The sequence below is a fragment of the Tripterygium wilfordii genome, chromosome 21 (genome assembly GCF_013401445.1).
Source record: "Tripterygium wilfordii isolate XIE 37 chromosome 21, ASM1340144v1, whole genome shotgun sequence".
In the NCBI taxonomy this organism is placed as follows: Eukaryota; Viridiplantae; Streptophyta; class Magnoliopsida; order Celastrales; family Celastraceae; genus Tripterygium; species Tripterygium wilfordii.
Window position 1 is genome coordinate 9,326,259 of NC_052252.1, and position 21,638 is coordinate 9,347,896.

Below are 21,638 nucleotides of genomic sequence, written 5' to 3' on the forward strand. Positions count from 1 at the left end.
ATACCAACGTAAAAAATCACAATACCAACGTAAATATATACAATACCAACGTAAAAAAATAAAATACCAACGTAAATATAACAATACCAACGTAAATATCTTCAATACCAACGTAAATATAACAATACCAACGTAAAATTCCCAATAACAAATAAAACATCTAAATTGTAAATTATCAAACTAAACATTTTCATTATAAACCAGAAAAATATAATTACCTCATCCGCCTCCAATATATCGTTGACAGTCTTCGACTTTGGTGCCTTAGTTGATGACCATTTCAACATTCTAGGCAACAAATTCAGATCAACACAGTCTGCAAAACTTGCTGCAATACTGGGAATAACCTCATATACCCATAGTTGGAAAGCCCAAGGAAAGCCCAGTAGATTGTACCATTCATAATCATTCTGCTTGGCCTTAAATTTGTCGGACCTTCCAACAAGACAATTAGTCAGGGACTGTATGTACTTGTTGAACATGTCAACATAATCAACCAGATTCAAGAAATCAACATCAATCAGCAGCTTCACGTCTCTACCTAAGAGTACATACTCAACAAAATATACAAGTGCCAACTTAAAGATATCTTCTGGATCTTGGCACTGCATAAAAATCCTTCGTAACTCTTGGCATGAAATATGATAGCTTCCATTGAAATACTTATTCTGCAAGCCCACCCTAGGTTCACCAGACTTCTCCTTCTCTTTCAAATATAATGAGATGTCTGGTAGGGAGTGACACCTCAGTCCAGTTATGAGGTTAAATTCCCTTATTGAAAAACTGGATTCTTTTCCACCAATCAAAAACACCTGCTTCCCTTTCTTTTCATCCTCTTTTGATTGTATTTGTCGAAGGAGGAGTTGGTGTACAATCTGTGGAGCCCATTTAATGTTTTTCAGTTGTAAGAAAGCACCAAAACAGGTTCCCCTAAACAAAGTCAGCTGATCTTCGCTCAGCTTACTCTTGATATCGCTTATTGTTTCATATAACTTTGAAAAAGAAAGAACCTTGGCACCAAATCTCTCATTGATGGGAATCTTGTAGGCCATTTTTTGTCAAATCTGCATGTATATGAAAAGTGTAAAATAAGTTTATCAAACATAAACACAAAACCAAAACAGTTATCAACTAAATATATATGTATTTATCAACGAAAAAGTAATACAGTTCTCAACGAAAACGTAATAAAGTACCCAACGAAAAAGTAATACAGTTATCAACGAAAAAGTAATAAAGTTATCAACCTAAAAGTCATACAGTTATCAACCTAAATAAAAGCAGTTATCAACGAAAAAGGTACAAACTTTATTGAACAGTACAACACCTTTCTACGTGTACTGGAAAACTGATAACAACCAACATGCATGCCTTTACCAATAAAACCCAACACCCTATAACATATATGTTACACGCATGATTATTTCACTAACATCTTCCAAAAATCTCATACATATGAACGAATATTCAAACAAAAATAACGTAAGCCAGCACCATCAATCCATGAAATGAAACTAACCTTAGTCGCGTTTGTTGTTGTTGTTCGTTGGTAAAAAACCAGAAGAAATTCCAACAAAGTGGTAGTCTCGGAAGAACGAAGAAGATGAAGGAAGAAGATGAAGATGTGAGAGAAAAATTTTTATCTTGCTCGTGTGTGAATAGACGAAGAAGAAGATGAAAGGACGGGTTTAACGCATATCGAGACGGTTACTGTTGGGTTTCAGAGTTTTCAAACGTGCAAGGGTAGTTTTGTCTTTTCCTTTGTCAAAAGGGTTATATTTAAGTGTTTTGAAAAGAAGGGTTAGATTTAAAAATTGTTTATTAGCAAGGGTTATTTTTCAAAAAAACCCAAAAACTAAATACTTAGAAATTAATAGCATTAGATTTCAGAATAGTGTGAGACGTAGCATAATATTTGTCCTCTACTTCAAAAAAATAAAGCACAACCATTAGTGGTACTGCAACTACACAAACACTGGGATTTATCGCAAGAGAATTGCATTTCTACAACAAAATTTAAACCAACTAGATTATGAAAGGCTATGGACATATGTTACGTATACGTTAATCGTTTTTCGTTCTCAAAAAATAAATAACCTGATCCTTCCATATTATCATAAATTTGGATCTAAGATTGACGGAATGAGTAAAATCATTTTTTCTTTTCAAGTTGAAATTAATAATTGTAGTCCAATAAAGGAGGCTAAAACTAATCCAGAATCAGATATGGCTAAAACTCAAGAAATAAATCAAACGAATGATTAGTTGTCAGCACAATCTATGGCATCAAGAGGTTTTCTCTAGAAGAATTGAGTCTTTGCAAACAAATTATTTCTTCTAGAAAGACAATCCCATTATCAAGATGACCAAGAATTATATGATTTGAAAATGGAAAATATCTTTTCTATAAGAATTATAAGAGAATTTTTACTAAGCCCTCTGTGCCTCCGAGGTGTATGACAGCCTGCCTAGTTCACTAAGGTCTCTTTGTCCGAGAAAGCTACCCGATGTGTAAATAATTTCTCTTACATTAGCATTTAACTCTTTTGTTTCCTTTCTCAGGGATTTCAATTTAGTTTTTATTTGTCTTGCATATATGATCAGTGCAAATGAATATTTAAACATGTGTTAGAAACATGCAACTCGCGGAAGCGTATAAGGACCTCATAGACATAAACGATAGCTACACAAGTTTCAAAAATTTCTTATCAAATACTAATCACTATAACACAAGCCATATATCAATTAATTGCAAGAAGATTATATACCTTGAGATCTCTCTGATTTGATCTCTAATAATCAGGAACAAAGGATGGAGTCAGCGAGTTTGATACTAAGCTCAAACCTGCGGATCTTCCACCGTATGCACCAATTCGCAAACTTGGATTGGGAGGGTGGTCTCTTTACTCCAAGAACCTGAAGAACACAAACCAAAACTAGTGGAAACGATTAGAGCGTAGAGAGGCCAACTGGTGTCTCAAAACTTGTGTTAACAAAACACACACTATGTGTGTATTTATAGGGTTTGGCCACACCTAGGTTTTCTCCCTAGGTGGGCCGGCCCCTAAGCCTCTCCCTCTCCTAATTCCGGACCGTTTTGGTTTTCATGTATCTTCTAGTATTGGGCTTCTGGGCTACAGTGGGGACCAACTAGGAAAAATAAAACATGGGTTTCCTATGAATTTAATTATCAGTCCAAACTCATGGACATAATTATAATTCATAAATTATAATATATTCCACTAAAATACTATAATTGCACTCCCCGTTTTATCTCAAATTAAATCTGAGCCTTTCATTATACTTGTTCATAAAATTCCTCACGTTAAGTTACAGATACCTGTCAATTAAATATGCCACTGACATATAATATTTAATTGACATCTTTAAATATTTCCTTGAGCTTACCGCTTAACTTATTCGAATGTGTCGGATTAATTAAAATCCACCTGCAGGGTTTTGACACAATCTCAAATCCTATAAGCATTCTCAAGAGAGTATCATCAATCCATAATTGGACGTGAATTTTATTAACAGATTATTTTCCATCGTACAATTAATGCGGTGACCCAACTCACTTGGTGTTTGTTGGCCTGTACAAAAAGACCTCACCTTTTAGTAAATCAAAGTCCCGTACATTAAATGCACATGTACCAATAATCTTTAATAAATTAAGAATATGAACAATTCTATAACGTCTGTGTGAGTGTACAATTTTCCATATAGTCAGACTGGGAAAATTGACTCACACGTAGTCCTGATCAATGCACTCCAAGTGTACTGGTATAGTAATTTCAAGCTTTGCCGCTCTCCGTAACCAAGATAGGTATACTGAAATACTATACCACAGCCAAGCTGACGGTTTGTCCAATTCCATCTTAACTGTGATCGCTTACTTATATTCGATAGGAACTTATGAATTGATCTTCCGTGTGTAAGCTTAGACTCTACACACCAATTCATATACCATATATAATAAAAGACACTGATGTCAATATGTCTTTTCTCATTTTGAATGCTAAATATATTTTATTCAAATAAATAAATCGAGTTTGAATATTACATAAAATAATGGCCTTTAGCATACTATTCCTATCAACATGTAGATTGACCCTCCTTGCGAGACAAAGAAGACGGTTTCGGAATCTACTAAGAAAGCTGGCTAGACCAAAAAGAACAAAGGCGACAAGAAGCACAAGAGCAATGCCTCTGCCCGAGCTGTGCCCATCGCGGATGCATTGAGATTTCAAGCTTTGGAGTGTTCTCTTCCAGGTGTTCCCGAGGAGCATATCATGGCTCTTCCATCACCTCCACTTCGTTAGAGGACCTCCACTTTGCATTTTCGACGTTCATGTCCCAAAGTGGGAGGTTTGTGTCTCTGATAGTGTCTACAATACTTGGATCGCAATAGAGATGTTGAGCAAGCTATCGACACCGACCGACCTATGCCATGCCTCTCACTTTCTTGTATATGAAAAGCTCTCTCAGATGAGCATGAGGTTCATGGAGGTAATCTTTTTTCCTCAGTTCTTTTATTTATCTTTGCTTTTGTGAATTGATGTTATGTTGACTATAAAAGGATCACGTGTCAAACATAGACTCTGTATCTACAAACCTTACTGCTTTCTTAGGCAATAAGTCCATTTAGTTATCCTTACAATTAACATGACATAGGCCAACTAGTTCTTAGATTTAGCGATTTAATTTCAAGCCTTCGTGGTTGTAGCCTCCGCGGTTATGTTTCTGTTTTAACTTGTAAATGTATTCTCAGTTAATGAAATTCTTAATGCATTCCAACAATGTGTTATTTTTCATTTAATTTCAATAGAATTGCTTACATTCCAGCATTAGTCTTCTATCTCTTGCTTTTTGCACTTGACACTAATCAAATTCTAAGTTCTTTTCTCACAAAACAACCTCGAACCCGCAGCTTTGTGTTCTCATACTACACACAGCTTGTTTGGTGATAGGTCAAATTTAATTTGGTGTAACTCCATATCATAATCATTCAATTGACAGCAATTCTTGGCACATCTGAACACACATTATCCATAACCCAAACACTTCTATCCCCAAGTGTTAGAATCTTGACATCTTCTATCCAGTGCAGAACATAGCGATAAGTTTTTCAAGCATTTCTTATATAGATAAATCAATAAATGCTCTTTCTTTTTTAAATGGATTATCATATCTAAATTTTATTGGTATGAAATTATTAGGGTAGAATTTGTAAAGGTCACTAAAAGATTGGGGTATCTACAATTAGGTGGAGGAGAAAAATTTTCAATTAAATCATTGAATGTTTCAATTTTAGACAAATGGATCCCTCCAGTCAATTGTTACAATACTACTAAATGGCCCAACAAAATTGGTCCCAATTCTGCCCAATCCCATGTGGCATGCCACACCATCAATCCACATCAGCATTTCACTCCTATTTAAACAATACCTATCACTTTCTCTTTCTTCTACCTTCCACATTCTCTCTCCTCTGTTTGTTCTCTCTCACTCTCACGAGACAACCCACCACCACCAACAACCAGAGCTCTCCCGTCCGATCGTCAATCAGAGCTGTCGACCCACCGAACAAAAGCGTCCTACCACCACGATCATTCTTCGACCCTCTATCCCACTCATTGCCGCTCGTATTGTTGGAAAAAAGAACACAAAGGACGAAGGTCACCGAGACACAAATTGCGTAGATCCGGTCACCTCCAGCGATGTCTTTGACAACTGACCCCATATTTGGACTCCACACATCGAGGTGCACCTTACCCATACATTTTCCAACAGAAAAGCTACTGAAATCCGACACCCCGAGCAAAATACATTGTTTTCAAAAACAATGTAATTGTCGTGCATGAGCTTCCAGCCACCTCCAATGTCGTCTCTGGTCACCTCCACCTCTAGCAATGTCTCTAGCCACCTCCAACAACAATGTAATTTTTTTTTTGCACTACATTTTTCTCTATCTTATATTTGTCTATTATGGAAATGACATTGTTTTGAAAACAATGTAAAAGCAGGTCTGTGTGGGAAAAAAACAATGTTATAACAATGTAAATTACATTGTTTTGATATATTTGACAATTTACATTGTTTTGGAATTTGGCAATTTACATTTGTTCTGGAAATTACATTGTTTTGATGAATTTGACAAGTTATATTGTTCTGAAAATTTGATAAAAAATCAATGTAATCGCATGTCTGTGTGTAAAAAAACAATGTAATCACATATTTGTATGACAAAAAAACAGTGCAATATCATTCATTCTTAGCCAAAAAAAACAATGTAATATTATTCTTTTCAATGTAATTCGTGACTATGAATGATTTACTTGTTTATTTGTGATTAAATGAAATGTGATGAAATAATGGAAGTGTGAGAGAAAAGGAAAGTGAGAAATAAATGAGGGAATTTTTGATTTTCAAATTTTAAACAAAAAAGAATGGAGAGAGGAGGGAAATTGAATTTTCAAAAAAGTTGCCATGTCAGCAAATATGCCATGTCAGTAGTATTATGTGGCAGTGACACATAGACTTGGGACAATTTGGGTTAAAAAAAGTTGGGCCATTTAGCATTTTCGCAATTGTTATTGCTAACTTGTTATTAATTTTTCCATGTGGCGTGTGTGTAACTAATGAGCAATTCCACTTGAATTTTTTTAAGATACAAAAAAAATAGACATATCATCTAGAGAAAAAATTTAAGAACCTAAATCTATTTTTTCCCCATCTCCCTCTCAAGTCTCAACCTTCTTCTCCACCAATCAACAGTAACAAAGGCATTAGCTGCCAGGAGATAGGCTCTCTCTCTTTCTGTTTATATATGCATATATATATGTGTGCTCTAGATCTTGAATAAAATCTTACGCAAACACTATTCTCATCTTGAATGGCCGATCTATTTGAGAGAATAATAAGCTCCCTAGCTAGCTAGCACCACGAACCATGTCACGCTACTTGGATCCTATCTGCGATGTTTGATTTTTCTTTTTATAGTTTTTTTTTTCCTTTTTAATTATTTTTTGGAAGACATGAAATTACTTGCAGTAATTAAACTTGGTTGATCATACGGGTATGCTGCAAACGAAATTTGAAAAAGGGCACATAGAAGAATAATGCTACATACTCCAAAATGTGATCCCCATTTTATCTCCAAATCTATGTGACATGCGAAATAACCATTGATTATAAACACACATGTAATTTTGAATAAAGATTTTATTTTTTATTATTATAAGAGTTGATATAACAAACTACTACTGTGTTCCTCCGGACATCTTTTTGAGTCCAAAACTAGTCTCAATATCTGGAGGCTGGCACATACATAGGCCAATTCTACATTTGCACCAATCATGGGGGATGCAATCATCATCACTCTTGCATGGATAAGGTACATTCCTTGCTTCAGCTCCAAACTGCATCGCTGCAGTTCATTTTTTTCATATATATATATACATCAATTATGCCTTGCATAGATGAAAAATCAAAAATAATTCTGTTCCCTTAGCTTTATATGTTTTATTTAGTGTCAAGATAAATTTGCAAGTAGCTAGAATACATATTATTATTTTACAATTGGAATAAATATTGATGTAAAGACTAAGAAAGAAATATACCAGACGCAAAAACCACGAGTAAGATCAGAATAGCTATCTTGCATGAAACCTTCTCCATTTCCAAAGATCAATGGGTAATTTTACAATGTGACGGACTACTTTGTTTGTTATGAGAATGTGAGCTTCCCAGGCATTCTTTATATAGATAAACCAATAAATGCTCTTCCTTTTTAAAATGGATATTCATTTCACATATGTATCTAATTTTGTTGGTATGAAATTAATGATACAGATATATATGCTATATAATTTTTGGAAAATTCCAAATCAGTAACAAAAAATTGACTTTTAGAATCTGCGTAGGTCCACCAAACAACTTTTGGCTTTCTAAATATCTATAGTATGGCTGATTACATTTTTACCCTAGTTACAACTACTTCCTCATGGAAACTTCTTTTCTTTTTTTATAATAAATGCTTAGAATTTATTAATAACAAATAGCGACAATAAGAGTCCAACCACAACACACCAATACAACCCCTCCTCTCTGTCTCTTATCACGCATCTGTTGATTTGTCATTCGTTGAAAAACTCCTCCTTTTGGTGCAAAATTACTCATGGACTGTTCAAAAAAAGGAGCTGGGGTTACTGCTGGTGAGGGCCCAACAACATCACTGGTTGGAGTCGCTGACATTCCATATCCTGGGTAAGGTAAAGGAAGTACTGTGGGTGGGGCCGGTAAGGTTGAGATTGGCGAATAAGAGTGGGAGGTATTGGTCTGCAGATGATGTGGGGTAGAACCTAACTGAGGATTCCTCAACTGTCGTGGAGTCACTAACAACGTGGCCTCTTGCATTTTTGCTATGGCATGGGCTGCGGTCACAGTTTGGGGCATGAGCATCTTCACGGTAAGGCGAATCTCCTCCTTCAGTCCACCAAGAAAGCAACTGAGTTTATGAGCCTCTGTCAACTCCGGGATCCGGACCACAATTTCTTCAAACTGAATCTTATACTCCTCAACAGTCCCCGTCTGCCGGAGCCTCATCAATTCTTCCAAGGGGTCTTCAAATAAACTAGGACCAAAACGCAACTAAACTACTTCCATGAAATCAGTCCAAGAGGGGAGTTGGCCAGCCATTTGTAACTCACGAGACCACACTGCAGCGCGTGCCTCCATATGATAGGAAGCGATCAACACTCTCTGTTCCATTGGGGTTTGATAATACGAAAAATATTGATTAGCTCGATGGAGCCACATTGTCGGGTCAGTACCGGAGAATTTAGGAAAATCCAACCGTGGGTTGCGATGCTGCCCTGCCATAGGTCCAGGGGGATTAACCCGTCCCCGTTCAAGAGCTTGGGCGGCCGGAGGTGGATCTGGTGGGTCAGGTGGTTGGCCAACATGGTCCACGCGGTCAAGACAGTCTGTCAACGTCTGAAATTGCGCATCGAAACTAGTAGTAAGAGTAGCGATTGCATCCAGAAGAGAAGCCTGAGTTTCATCAGTAGCCATCATTCTGGTTTTCACCATGAGATCGAGGTGGGCTTCGATACCAATGCTATGCAACCAGATAACTAGCAAAATACACCACAATAACCACAACTGAATCTAACAGAAGACTTGTAATAGATAACTCAAATAAAGTGATCCAGTGTTACAGCAACAGAATCCAGAACAACAACAATGGAGGTACAGATAAAGCTCGTCTCTTTTGAGAGGGGCGGCTCTCCAGGTTTACACAACAGAACTAATATTCAACAACACAACCCTAAAGACAAAACACTACATAAATAGTAAGTCAAAAGGAACCATCACAACCATCAATTATACTTCTTCATCCAACGGTTCTCCCTGAACATAAGTAAGACCCAAAATAGACGATAAGTCAAAGGCACGTGACAACTAAGAACTAATTAAAATTGTGCGTCTTCCATTTCCATATTTATTTTCGATGGAAAGAATTGACGTAGTAATTTGCAAATTCTGTACTAGATTTGTATTGGCGGAGTTTCTTGGGATCTTTGACAGGTAATCCTTCACTTTAAGAACATTAGTGTTGTTTGATTTTGAATCATGGACATTTCATTTGGTGTTGTAACTGTGAAAGAACTAAAGAACATTTGCGTCGTTGGATTTTGAACATTTAGAATTTGAAGTTTGATCTTTGATGTGGGTGTCTGTGATTGTGGGTGCTTAGAATTTAAGTTTTATTATTCAACTCATAGATTCTATCTCGTATCATTGGCATTTCGTTTCTTCTTTGTACTCTTATAATCGTGCTTTTGCTTGATAAGATTGAAGCTCTATCTTAGAGTTTTTATTTTGGAATGGATGCTAACTTCTTGTTCATTCCTCAAATTAATTCAATTCAGAGAACTTTCTGGATGATCCTAATCTTAATAGAGCAAATGTTTTGAGGACGTTTTGTAGAACAGATGCTTGGGTTATCTGCATAACGACTGTAAGTCTGTATACGTGATTATTATCAGTGTTAACAAAGTTGTCCGACTGCCAGTTCAACATGTTAGATTGCGCTCAAGAGATAAAAACATGTAAGAACTGGTTAGGCGTTACATAAGTGAAATACACTCAAGCCATCGTTTTTCTTAAACAGTATGAAACACCCTGTTTATAGTGAATCTCTTGGGCTTTATTATGGTACCAACAGCTTTAGGGAGCCCTCCACCCTTCTGCTAAAACAACCATTATTTATTATAGATAATACTGCATCTTTTGCAGAAATAGAGAGCCCTTTCGAGCTGAATTGTCAGAGGCCTCTTTAGTTTGTTATCATTTCAAAAATATTCAGCCAATTCTCAACGAGGAAGAAGATAATCAGATTGCCTCCCTCAATACCCGTTGCCCTGAACTAATTCATTGCGGAATTAAAAATTACTACTGCAGACCTAGAGAGCTGTAGTGGCAAAAAACCGTCAGATGATTCAACCAGCGATATTGGGCGACGGTCAACGCAATGTGGGTCGGTCAACACCCATCTACATCCAAAGCCCTCGGCAGCCCATGAAAAGGCACACAAGCCCATCTACATTCAACGCCCTAGGCGGCCCAACTTCGGGCGCCCAAGCTCGAGATGGTCGACCTTGTTGATCATCATTGATCATGTTCGGCCCAGTCAATCAACGACCCCCAAGTTGGTCAACCATCAAGACAATCAACCACCAAGTCGGTCAACGCAATCAGAACAAGCTTAAGGTAGTGCCCAAACTCTGACGTCCAAGCCCAAGTCGATCAATCCCCAAGTTGGTCAACCACCAAGACGGTCAACGCAACCAGAACAAGTCTAAGACGGCCTAACCCATGGGCGTCCAACATCTTCGGGCATCATTATCAGGCGACCAAACCAAAGAGATCCCACTCCATCAAATGTCGATGGACGACGCCCGAGTCGATCAACGCCCAAGTTGACTAATGTCCAAGTCGGTCAACACTACGAACTGCTGGCGAGCATTGATCATGCTCGCCTCAGGTATCAATCGTCCAACTCAACTCCATTGCATATCATGCTTATAAGTGCATATTATCAATCATATAACTAAACCATGATCCCCTGCTCTGACTTGGCCGCCCTACGGCAACTGTCATCTGAGACCATTGTCGAACTTAGACTCAATAAGACAAATACAACCTCTGACAAAAGCACGCCGAGTCAGTTGACATGCAACATTGAGCTGCCTGATCTTTGTACGATCTCATCCTTGACCAACCAAAACAAGCCACGCGTCCTGACACCCGACACCACCTTCCCACGATTATCCGTATTATGTACTCCATGTCAGTCTTGGTCGTCACGCAACTCTACTATAAAAACCCCTTTCTTCCTTCGTAAAGGGGGATTTGGAGGGACTCTGGGAACTTCGGATATGGAGACTCTCTCATTCACTCACAGAGTTTCTTCAACCTTTCACCTCCGACCTTGGACCTTGAACCTTGAACCTCCAACCTCAACTTCGATCCTCCATCGTCGACCAACATCCAGCTTATATCTTGCATCTCTACGGCCACCTCATATGGTCTCCCACGTTGCTTCTCATATTGACATTTCTTACTTTACACCTTTTATATATTTGCTTTACTTGATTTTCTCCGATTACTGACTTGAGCGTCGGAGGTTCTTTGGCAGGTACCCCACCGGTGCCCAAGTTCTTCGATCTCAACCTTGCTTTGTTTTTCAGGATCCCGCTGTAGAAGGCCTCCGTATAAATTATGTTGACTATTCAACGATTGTAGATTCGGGCATCTACAATTTGGCGCCCACCGTGGGGCCTCTACAGCTCTTTGCCTGACAAAGTGAGAAACCACAACTTCAATCGCCTTGAAACATCATGTCTCCTCCAGAAATAGACCCCATGGTCAACGTGTTGTCTCAACTTAGGGCCATGAGAGAGGAGTTACGTGGAAACTCCATCGAGATGGCAGCTATGAGAAGATAGCGACATGAAAACTCCATTTGGATGGCGTCTGTGAAAGAGGAGCTATGTGAAAACTCCAATGTTATACTGACTTAAGCATTGGAGGGTCGACGGTTCGTCGTTGACCAACCCTCACCTTTGTTTTCGAAGCACAGAAACATAAGATGGATAACTCGAAAACAGTAAGAGGTGGAAGACATATGGCGCTCAAGCTTTGAAAAGGAACAAAAAGGATGGTGCTCGGAAAAATGCAGGTGACGAGCTAACCTTAAAACTACGACACCGGGGCAAACATCAACAACAATCCAAGCTAAGTATCTTTGAATTGTTATAAATGTTTATTCTTATGGCAGGTGTCTGAACTTTCTAAGTGTTTGGGCGTTTGTTTTTATAGCTCGATGGCCAAACATACATGGTTCATCCACCCGAAACCCAAAAATTTTGCACACCCAAACTATATTTAGATTTATCTTCGAAAACGATTTCCACCGCCAGTATAACCCTTCTTCTTTACCTCTACCGCCAGCTCCCTTTGAAGACAAGAAACGCCTGGCTCCCGAAGATTAAGGAATGGACTAAAGAACAACAATGAGTTTACACGCAAAATCTTCGACAAAGACACTTCATCCAAACTGAGGGACAAATGATACTTGGTGTGCGAGTTTGTCTGACAAGTCGTACTTCAACCACCAAAAAACGTTAATACTATATACCACTTAAAAAATTTTCAAACAACTTTTTCTTGTCTATTCTTCAGAATTAACGTCCGCCGCCAACTTCCTCAAATTCTTCGTTTCTTCCTTAGCTTCTTCAGCTTTATCTCGCAAACGATTAATCCTCTTGACCTCATCATTTACCTTGAACTCATCCTTAGCCTTAGCATCATCGCTAGCCAAAATCTTCTTGCTCGCCTTGCTAGCCAAATGTCTCTTGCTCGCCTCGTCAGTCAAGAACATCTCGCTTGCCCCGCCAGTCGAGGTAATCTCGTTAGCCTCATCAATCATAAACATATCTTCGCCCCGTCAACCGAAATCACCTCGTCAGCCAAGAGCGTCTCGCTCACCTCGTCAGTCGAAATCCCCTCGCTAACCTTGTCAGCTAAGATCATCCCGCTCGCCTCGTCAGCCAGGAGCATCTCGTCCGCCTCATTTACATGTCAAACGTCACCCAAGTTTGTCTTTATCCAAACCAAGTATTATTTTTATCACCCAATTCGATGTGACATTCGTCTTATACATATCTGTGTACTGCTTCGCCTCTTACCGTTCTCTATTATACATACTAGCTTGTTTCATTAACTTGCACGTTATCCCATTTTTTCGTATATTTCACCTTGCACGCCCTGTCAATGGCACTTCTCGGTTCGTCCGCCACATTTGCATGCCAATTACTTTATATCTTTATTGTCTTGAAAGTTGTTCAATTGTTTACTTACACATTTTTTACTATTAACTATTTTATATATACCTGGATTTTGTATAAAGGCGCCACCAACCTTGGCCGCCATTCCTACTATCATATTAACTTGCTTGTTAGTTATCATATAACTTATTTTTCTCTACTATACGTCCTTTATTTTATTAAAAGCAAGTTGCACACTATGTCATTGACGCTTCTTTTACGTGGCTCACCACTCATATATTGTTTGAACTTTAAAACCAAATTCTATTGCTAACCTATCTCTTACATCGATCTCCAAAAAGCTCTTTGCTCGTCTCACTAGCCAACCATCTTTGGTCGGCCTTGTTAGCCACGTCCAAACCCAAAAGCGTTGTAATACTATTGGGATCCAAATTAACAAGGGTATTCTTGTCATTAATCTCTTAGTCTATATTATTATCCGCCACTTTAGTTTATACTAACACCAAGTTTGAGCTAAGAACTTGTGACCAGATACTTCACTCAAACTGGGGAACAAATGACATATGATGCACAAACACAAAGGAGGTACAATGGAGAACCAATCCCAAATCCATGGCACTCGAACAACATCAAATTGAGAGGCAAGAGGCATACGATGCTTGAGCAAGAAAGAACAAAGTACTTGTGGCGCTCGAACATCAAATTGAAGGACATGGCGTTCAAAGTATAATATGACAATAGAAGCGAACGAGTAAGCTAACTCTTCAAATTGCAACCTAGTTGTATTGATCTAAGTCAACGTTGTCTTTCGTCTCTCACTACCCAAACCAATGACTGTCTTTATCACCCAATATCTAGAACAATATTGTCTTTACACAATGCAAACATGAGTTTTGAGCAGCAATATTCTCTCACTCTTCCCAACATTAACTTGATTATTTTATAGCTTATCTTTTCCTCAATCATACATGTTCTTCATTTTATTATAACAATTTGATCTCCGAAATGCCTTTGCTTACCGAGTCTATTATTTCGTCACTAATCTCAACTCTAATTTGTCACATACCAAACTTAGGAAATTAGAAGCAACCTTTCATTAGTAAAGATAAGTACAAACCTAGTAATACTCTTCTAGACATCAAACTACTGTTCTAACTATTACTCTACTAAGCATAGAACCTACTTAACTAAGATTGTATGCCCCAACATCGTCGCCCCCAACATTGTTTGCCTTGCTACCTTCACTATCGGTATTTGCGCTGTCGTCTTCACCTCCACCTTCTCCCCCAATATCCTCGTTTCCGTCAACGTCTTCTCTTCCATCTTGGAAATTTACACCCGTTCTTTATTTTTTCTAATTTTTCACAATATTACATTTTATCTCTTGCCACGTTTTTATCACTGCATCTTGTAGTGACAGACAACATTATACGCCATAAACTTTATCTCTCAATTGTCTATATATACATATCTTCTACTTTTTCCCACACTAACTTGTTTATTTCGTAGTTTACCTCTCTACTATTACGCATCCTTTGACTTATCATGACAGCACATCATTGGCGCTCCTTATGAATGTCGCCCGCCCATCGATTAAACCTTAGAGGCCCAATTCTTATTAACTTGTTTCATCACTTATACACATGCAGACATGCTTCTCGACACACGAATCTGTTTTTCTTTTTTCATATATGGACCCCACTTTTTCGTTTCTGATCACATTCTATTTTGTTTACAACTCACTATGTTTTTGAAATACTTTAACATTGTATTCACGACAATTGCATCTCGAATTCATATTATTTTTTTTTACACTAATTATAATTCCATATTATTTTAACTTGAATCATACTCTCACAATTTCCTATGCCGCACGTCATTGGTGTTTCATAGGTTGTTCGCCACTTTAAACATTGACTTATCTTTTATACCTTGCCTTATTACACTTTATCGTTATCTCATGCTCACCAAGTGGCTCACCACTTTCTATTATGCCTAATCTTGTGTAACATTGACTCAAGTAGTCCGCAACTTTAAAACGGCGCTCACCATTTTAAGTCGGTACCTCTCAAATTGCTCGTCATTTAAAGACAGATGAAGCTCCTCGAAACATACAACTGAAACAAATCCAAGTATGCCAACCTTGGCCGCCCAAGCAAAATCTCAAGTCGGTCAACACGACCACTTGAGCAACATTCCAAGTCAGTCAACACGATTACTTGAGCAAACCCAAGTCGGTCAAACACGACCACTTGAGCGATCCAAGTCGGTCAACGTGACCACTTGAGCAATCCAAGTTGATTAATACAATCACTTGAGCAACCCAAGTCGGTCAAACACGACCACTTGAGTGATCCAAGTCGGTCAACGTGACCACTTGAGCAATCCAAGTTGATTAATACAATCACTTGAGCAACCCGAGTCGGTCAACACGACCACTTGAGCGATCCAAGTCGGTCAACGTGACCACTTGAGCAATCCAAGTTGATTAATACAATCACTTGAGCAAACCCAAGTCGGTCAAACACGACCACTTGAGCGATCCAAGTCGGTCAACGTGACCACTTGAGCAATCCAAGTTGATTAATACAATCACTTGAGCAACCCAAGTCGGTCAAACACGACCACTTGAGCGATCCAAGTCGGTCAACGTGACCACTTGAACAATCCAAGTTCATTGATACAATCACTTGAGCAATCCAAGTCGATCAACATGATCACTTGAGCAAAGAAAGTCGGCCAATATGACCACTTGAGCAACATTCCATGTTAGCAAGACCACTCGAACAAACCTCGTAATAGTAACAGTGAACTACTCTCGCAGTCAGACTTCGTCTAACTCCGAGAGTGGGGGACAAACTGTAGTGGCAAAAAACCGTCAGATGATTCAACCAGCGATATTGGGCGACGGTCAACGCAATGTGGGTCGGTCAACACCCATCTACATCCAAAGCCCTCGGCAGCCCATGAAAAGGCACACAAGCCCATCTACATTCAACGCCCTAGGCGGCCCAACTTCGGGCGCCCAAGCTCGAGATGGTCGACCTTGTTGATCATCATTGATCATGTTCGGCCCAGTCAATCAACGACCCCCAAGTTGGTCAACCATCAAGACAATCAACCACCAAGTCGGTCAACGCAATCAGAACAAGCTTAAGGTAGTGCCCAAACTCTGACGTCCAAGCCCAAGTCGATCAATCCCCAAGTTGGTCAACCACCAAGACGGTCAACGCAACCAGAACAAGTCTAAGACGGCCTAGCCCATGGGCGTCCAACATCTTCGGGCATCATTATCAGGCGACCAAACCAAAGAGATCCCACTCCATCAAATGTCGATGGACGACGCCCGAGTCGATCAACGCCCAAGTTGACTAATGTCCAAGTCGGTCAACACTACGAACTGCTGGCGAGCATTGATCATGCTCGCCTCAGGTATCAATCGTCCAACTCAACTCCATTGCATATCATGCTTATAAGTGCATATTATCAATCATATAACTAAACCATGATCCCCTGCTCTGACTTGGCCGCCCTACGGCAACTGTCATCTGAGACCATTGTCGAACTTAGACTCAATAAGATAAATACAACCTCTGACAAAAGCACGCCGAGTCAGTTGACATGCAACATTGAGCTGCCTGATCTTTGTACGATCTCATCCTTGACCAACCAAAACAAGCCACGCGTCCTGACACCCGACACCACCTTCCCACGATTATCCGTATTATGTACTCCATGTCAGTCTTGGTCGTCACGCAACTCTACTATAAAAACCCCTTTCTTCCTTCGTAAAGGGGGATTTGGAGGGACTCTGGGAACTTCGGATGTGGAGACTCTCTCATTCACTCACAGAGTTTCTTCAACCTTTCACCTCCGACCTTGGACCTTGAACCTTGAACCTTGAACCTCCAACCTCAACCTTCGATCCTCCATCGTCGACCAACATCCAGCTTATATCTTGCATCTCTACGGCCACCTCATATGGTCTCCCACGTTGCTTCTCATATTGACATTTCTTACTTTACACCTTTTATATATTTGCTTTACTTGATTTTCTCCGATTACTGACTTGAGCGTCGGAGGTTCTTTGGCAGGTACCCCACCGGTGCCCAAGTTCTTCGATCTCAACCTTGCTTTGTTTTTCAGGATCCCGCTGTAGAAGGCCTCCGTATAAATTACGTTGACTATTCAACGATTGTAGATTCGGGCATCTACAAGAGCTTCGAAGGTTATGTGAAAAAAGTTTTGATGATTTGGTGGATGGGTTTATTCTTGCTGTTAAAGGGAGACAAGTTTACTCAAAAAATATGATATTGAGATGGAAGTGAATCTCAGTCTGTTTTGACATGACCATTTTTTTTTTTTTTTTTTGTAATTTTTGGTTTGTCTTGGTTAAGTTTGTGCATTTAGAATCTATGAAAATAATAATTGGTAATTAATTAGAAACCGACAACTCAACAATTCATTATGAATTCATGAAGGGCAGTACATTTCCCATTACAAGCTTTTGTTCCGATACAATTTCTTCTGTTAGCCATCATTGGAGAATACATGTTGTGAAGCTTTTGTTTTTCTGTTTAACATTTCCATCTACTTATGTGTGTGCGTATATTTATCATGTAACGTCATTGTAATCCAATGGCTTTTTTTCCTGTTTAAAATCTAATGTGTGTTTCCTGGATGTACATCTTTGTAACTTTGTAGCTTTGCCATTGGGGATTGGAATTGTCAACAGAGCTGGCATGTGTCATGGGAACTGAAGAGGCAAAGGATCCATTGAAAGGGGTTGATTGGAAAACCATTGGTGGTGCATTGCAGAAAGACCCCAGTGCAGGTGGTAAACCGATTATAAGGAAGCGGCTTCCCAAAAAGATTAGGGAAATTCCTGATTTTTATTTTCTTCCTCGAAGATCCCTACACTATAACATTGCCTTCTGTGGAGCATGTATCGCTGGTGGAGTTGGTGCTGGGATGCTGTCAGAGATATGGATAAACAAGAAAGTTAGAGGTAATACCCTTGACCTTCTGAGCTTTCTCTCTGTTATGGAGTAGGAACTACAGATCGTCCCATGTGGTGTTAAGCATTGATGGTTACTATCCAGTTTTTTTTTTTGGGATTAATTAAATTTATTATAAGACTCATGGATCACAATTTTAAGTAAATGTCTATCATATTTCAGTAAATCTGACATTTTACAATCTGAATCGCCTTCATGTTTTTTTGTGGCAACTTGTATCTAAAAAAGAAAACATCATTGCTACCACATTGTAATAACATCGTTGTAGCAATGGCCTTTCTATCCAGTGGCGGAGATAGGCGGGTGGAGTGGGGTCAAGTGACCCCACTCAATTTTTTTTAAAAAAAAATTAATATATGTAATATTTTATTTGTTATTTGTCTAATTGTAATATGTTTGTTTTTATGACTATGATCATTTAGGTTATTTTAACTAATATCATTTTGTCCTCTTAATAGGTTATTTTGGTATATAATTGTTTATCATTATAGAAAATGCGACCCCAGTGACAATCCATCCCAACTCCGCCACTGTTTCTATCTATACGTGACAGGCACATGTAGCTAGATAGAAAGTTTCTCGACTCCCCCAACTAACTTACCTTTACTTTGGCATTTCAGAGGATGGAGGTATCATTTGGGAGTTTGACAAATAGAAGCCTGGTTGCGGTTTTTTATTAAAGAACTTTCCTTCTTGGAATTTACATATTTTCTGGAAGCATGTATGCTTGATTTGAAGGTTTAAAAGAATCTGAAGACATCCTCATTGCCCAGTGTTCGAACTTTCTTTTATGGGCTCTCCTGCATTTTCTTTGACTGTCTCATGCTTCTCCCCTCCCATGGTTATGTTGTAGAATGTCATGTTACTCTTCTCACAGTGCGCATTCATAGACAGAGTCACAGAGAATTAGATTTGGAAGGTTTGAGGTATTTCAGAATAAATGTCTCTGAAGGTAGCTTTAACTTTCGACATAAGAGAATACTTTTGACAGTTTAGGACCAAGTCTTTGGAAGCAGAATTTCTCATTGGAGTCCTTGTAATGCCACCGATTTGAAACGTTACGCTCTTTTCTGTTTGTAATTTGATTTGGAAGGTTTGAGGTATTTCAGAATAAATCTCATGGTAGCTTTAACTTTCGATATAAGAGAATATTTTGACAGTTTAGGACCATGTCTTTGGAAGCAGGATTTCTCTTTGGGGTTCTTGTAATGACACCGATTTGAAACCTTAAGCTCTGTTATGTTTGAAAAGTAAGGATATAAAACCACTTTGAAACCAAAAAAATAATTTGACAATAAACGTTCAGTTTTCGTTCTCAGTAATAATATATTAACTAGGTCTTTCCCCCCGCACTTCGCGCGGCATTTACTTAATTATGTGGTTTATATCAATCAATTTGTATTCATGTACATTATATAACTCAAAATTCTAAGTTAAATTTACCTAAATAACTTAAAATTTCGAGTTTTTTTAATCCAATAATAAATTAATTAAATATTACATTTTTTGTTTTGTTGTTTATAAACCGAAGGTGAAGACTGAAGAGGTCATTATGTCCATAATTGACTAAAGATCGCTTCCACCTTTAGTCTCATTCTCATAATCGAAAACACAGGTTTCAGTGTATTAAAAAGATGTCACATCACAAAGCGTTACACCCCACAACTGGGATTGAAAAAAAAAACTGAATTGAAATGGCTCGGAAAGTTATATGCATAATGACGTTTACTACACCAAATACTCCATTAGCAATCCGAATTTTGGTTACCCATTAAGGAAAAAACCATAAGGACACACATATATTAATTGAATATTAATTGGTTACTACTTGTCACAGCCAAGAGAGCCTCATTGAATATTTGTGTCCATTCTATCATGCTAGGTAGGTCTAAGGTAGGTACAACATAAATTTTCTAACTATGATTTAAGCCTAATATTCAACACTAAGCTAAATCTTAGACCTTCTAACATGACAAAAGGAAAAAAGAGATTAGAACAATAATTATCATATATAGAATGCAATAATCGGTTGAACCAATCTTCAATTATGCTCTTTATTCTTCACATATGCCACTTTATACAGGGGAAAACCACATATATAAAGAATTATGGTATCTCAAACTGAAAAGCAATAATCTTACACTAACACTTGATCGTTCACTGCCTTAGCAACGGAGTTCTTACCATGACAAATTACCGTCAAGTACATGAAATAACAAATTTTCTTCTGACAGTTAAATTTAGTATTAGAGCATTCCTCACCCTCAATTTTGAAAGAAACAACCCATATTATAAATATGTAATTAACCTAACATATATAATCATAACTCTCAATAAGGCACCAATACAACGCCCTAAATTTGAAGCACAACTGATTAAAAAATATAAAACACACAAATTGGAGCAGATTTCTAAGAACGAAGAAACATAACAATAAAAGAAAAAAGTATCAAAATTCACTCACAACTGAGCAAAGTTGCCAAGTCCACGACAATAAACTGCAACAACATAGCAAGAGGCAGACCATTATCATTTCTGAAAATTTATCCAAGATATGGACCTACCTAAAGAAGATAAACATTACATTTCACACAGAAATTATGGAGATCAATTTAATCGAAGCACAATATTCATATGCAAGAAAGACCAATCAGGCATCATAAAAGAAAGCAAAGCCAAGCCCTAGAACCTCAGCAACCAAGATCCTCAATATAATGAAACATGTAAATATACAATTCCCCACCATTAATAGAGAAACTCAAAAGAGGTCAAAGAAAATGAACTTTTCAGTAATATTAGAGAATAAGCCGAAAATAAAAGAGAACCAAATTGACATATATGCGTCAAAAAAGAAATGTCATTATTTTTTTTTTTTTTCTTTTCCTGTGGATTTGTCCAGCAAAATCCACAAACAGTTGGTAAGGAAACATGAATAAGCCATCCCATATTACCTTCTCTCTTCATCCTAACCTGCACTAACCTACAAGCGTTCAACCTGCACTAACCTACAAGTGTTCATGGTATAAAGCTTTGAAAAAAAAAACACCCAAATAGCAGGAATAACAGGACGGAAGCATAAACCAAATAGCCGAAAATCGTAAACCAAGGATGACATAATTTTGAATAGTCAATATAATCATAGTAAAATATACATATGAAATCTACAAATGCACAAATAAATACAACGAACATAACGTGATCAATCAATAAAAGAATTCATGAACCCTCATTGGAATCAAACCTAAATTACTCACCTGCAGTCAGA

The 21,638-nt window shown here is 38.2% G+C and overlaps 1 protein-coding gene across 1 annotated transcript; it reads left to right on the forward strand.

The window, feature by feature from the left end:
* Positions 1-18,087: 18,087 nt before the first annotated feature.
* LOC119988226 lies at positions 18,088-19,150 on the forward strand. Its single transcript, XM_038833190.1, has 2 exons — positions 18,088-18,363; positions 18,994-19,150. The coding sequence occupies exons 1-2, from the start codon at positions 18,105-18,107 to the stop codon at positions 19,026-19,028; spliced, it is 294 nt and encodes a 97-aa protein (XP_038689118.1). The 5' UTR covers positions 18,088-18,104; the 3' UTR covers positions 19,029-19,150.
* The last annotated feature ends 2,488 nt before the right edge of the window (positions 19,151-21,638 follow it).

Excerpts from the sequence above, each read along its gene's own strand:
- LOC119988226 (XM_038833190.1), top strand. The coding sequence starts at position 18,105 with ATGGGAACTGAAGAGGCAAAGGATCCATTGAAAGGGGTTGATTGGAAA. Across the intron at positions 18,364-18,993 it reads GATAAACAAGAAAGTTAGAG|AGGATGGAGGTATCATTTGG; the intron begins GTAATACCCTTG and ends TTGGCATTTCAG.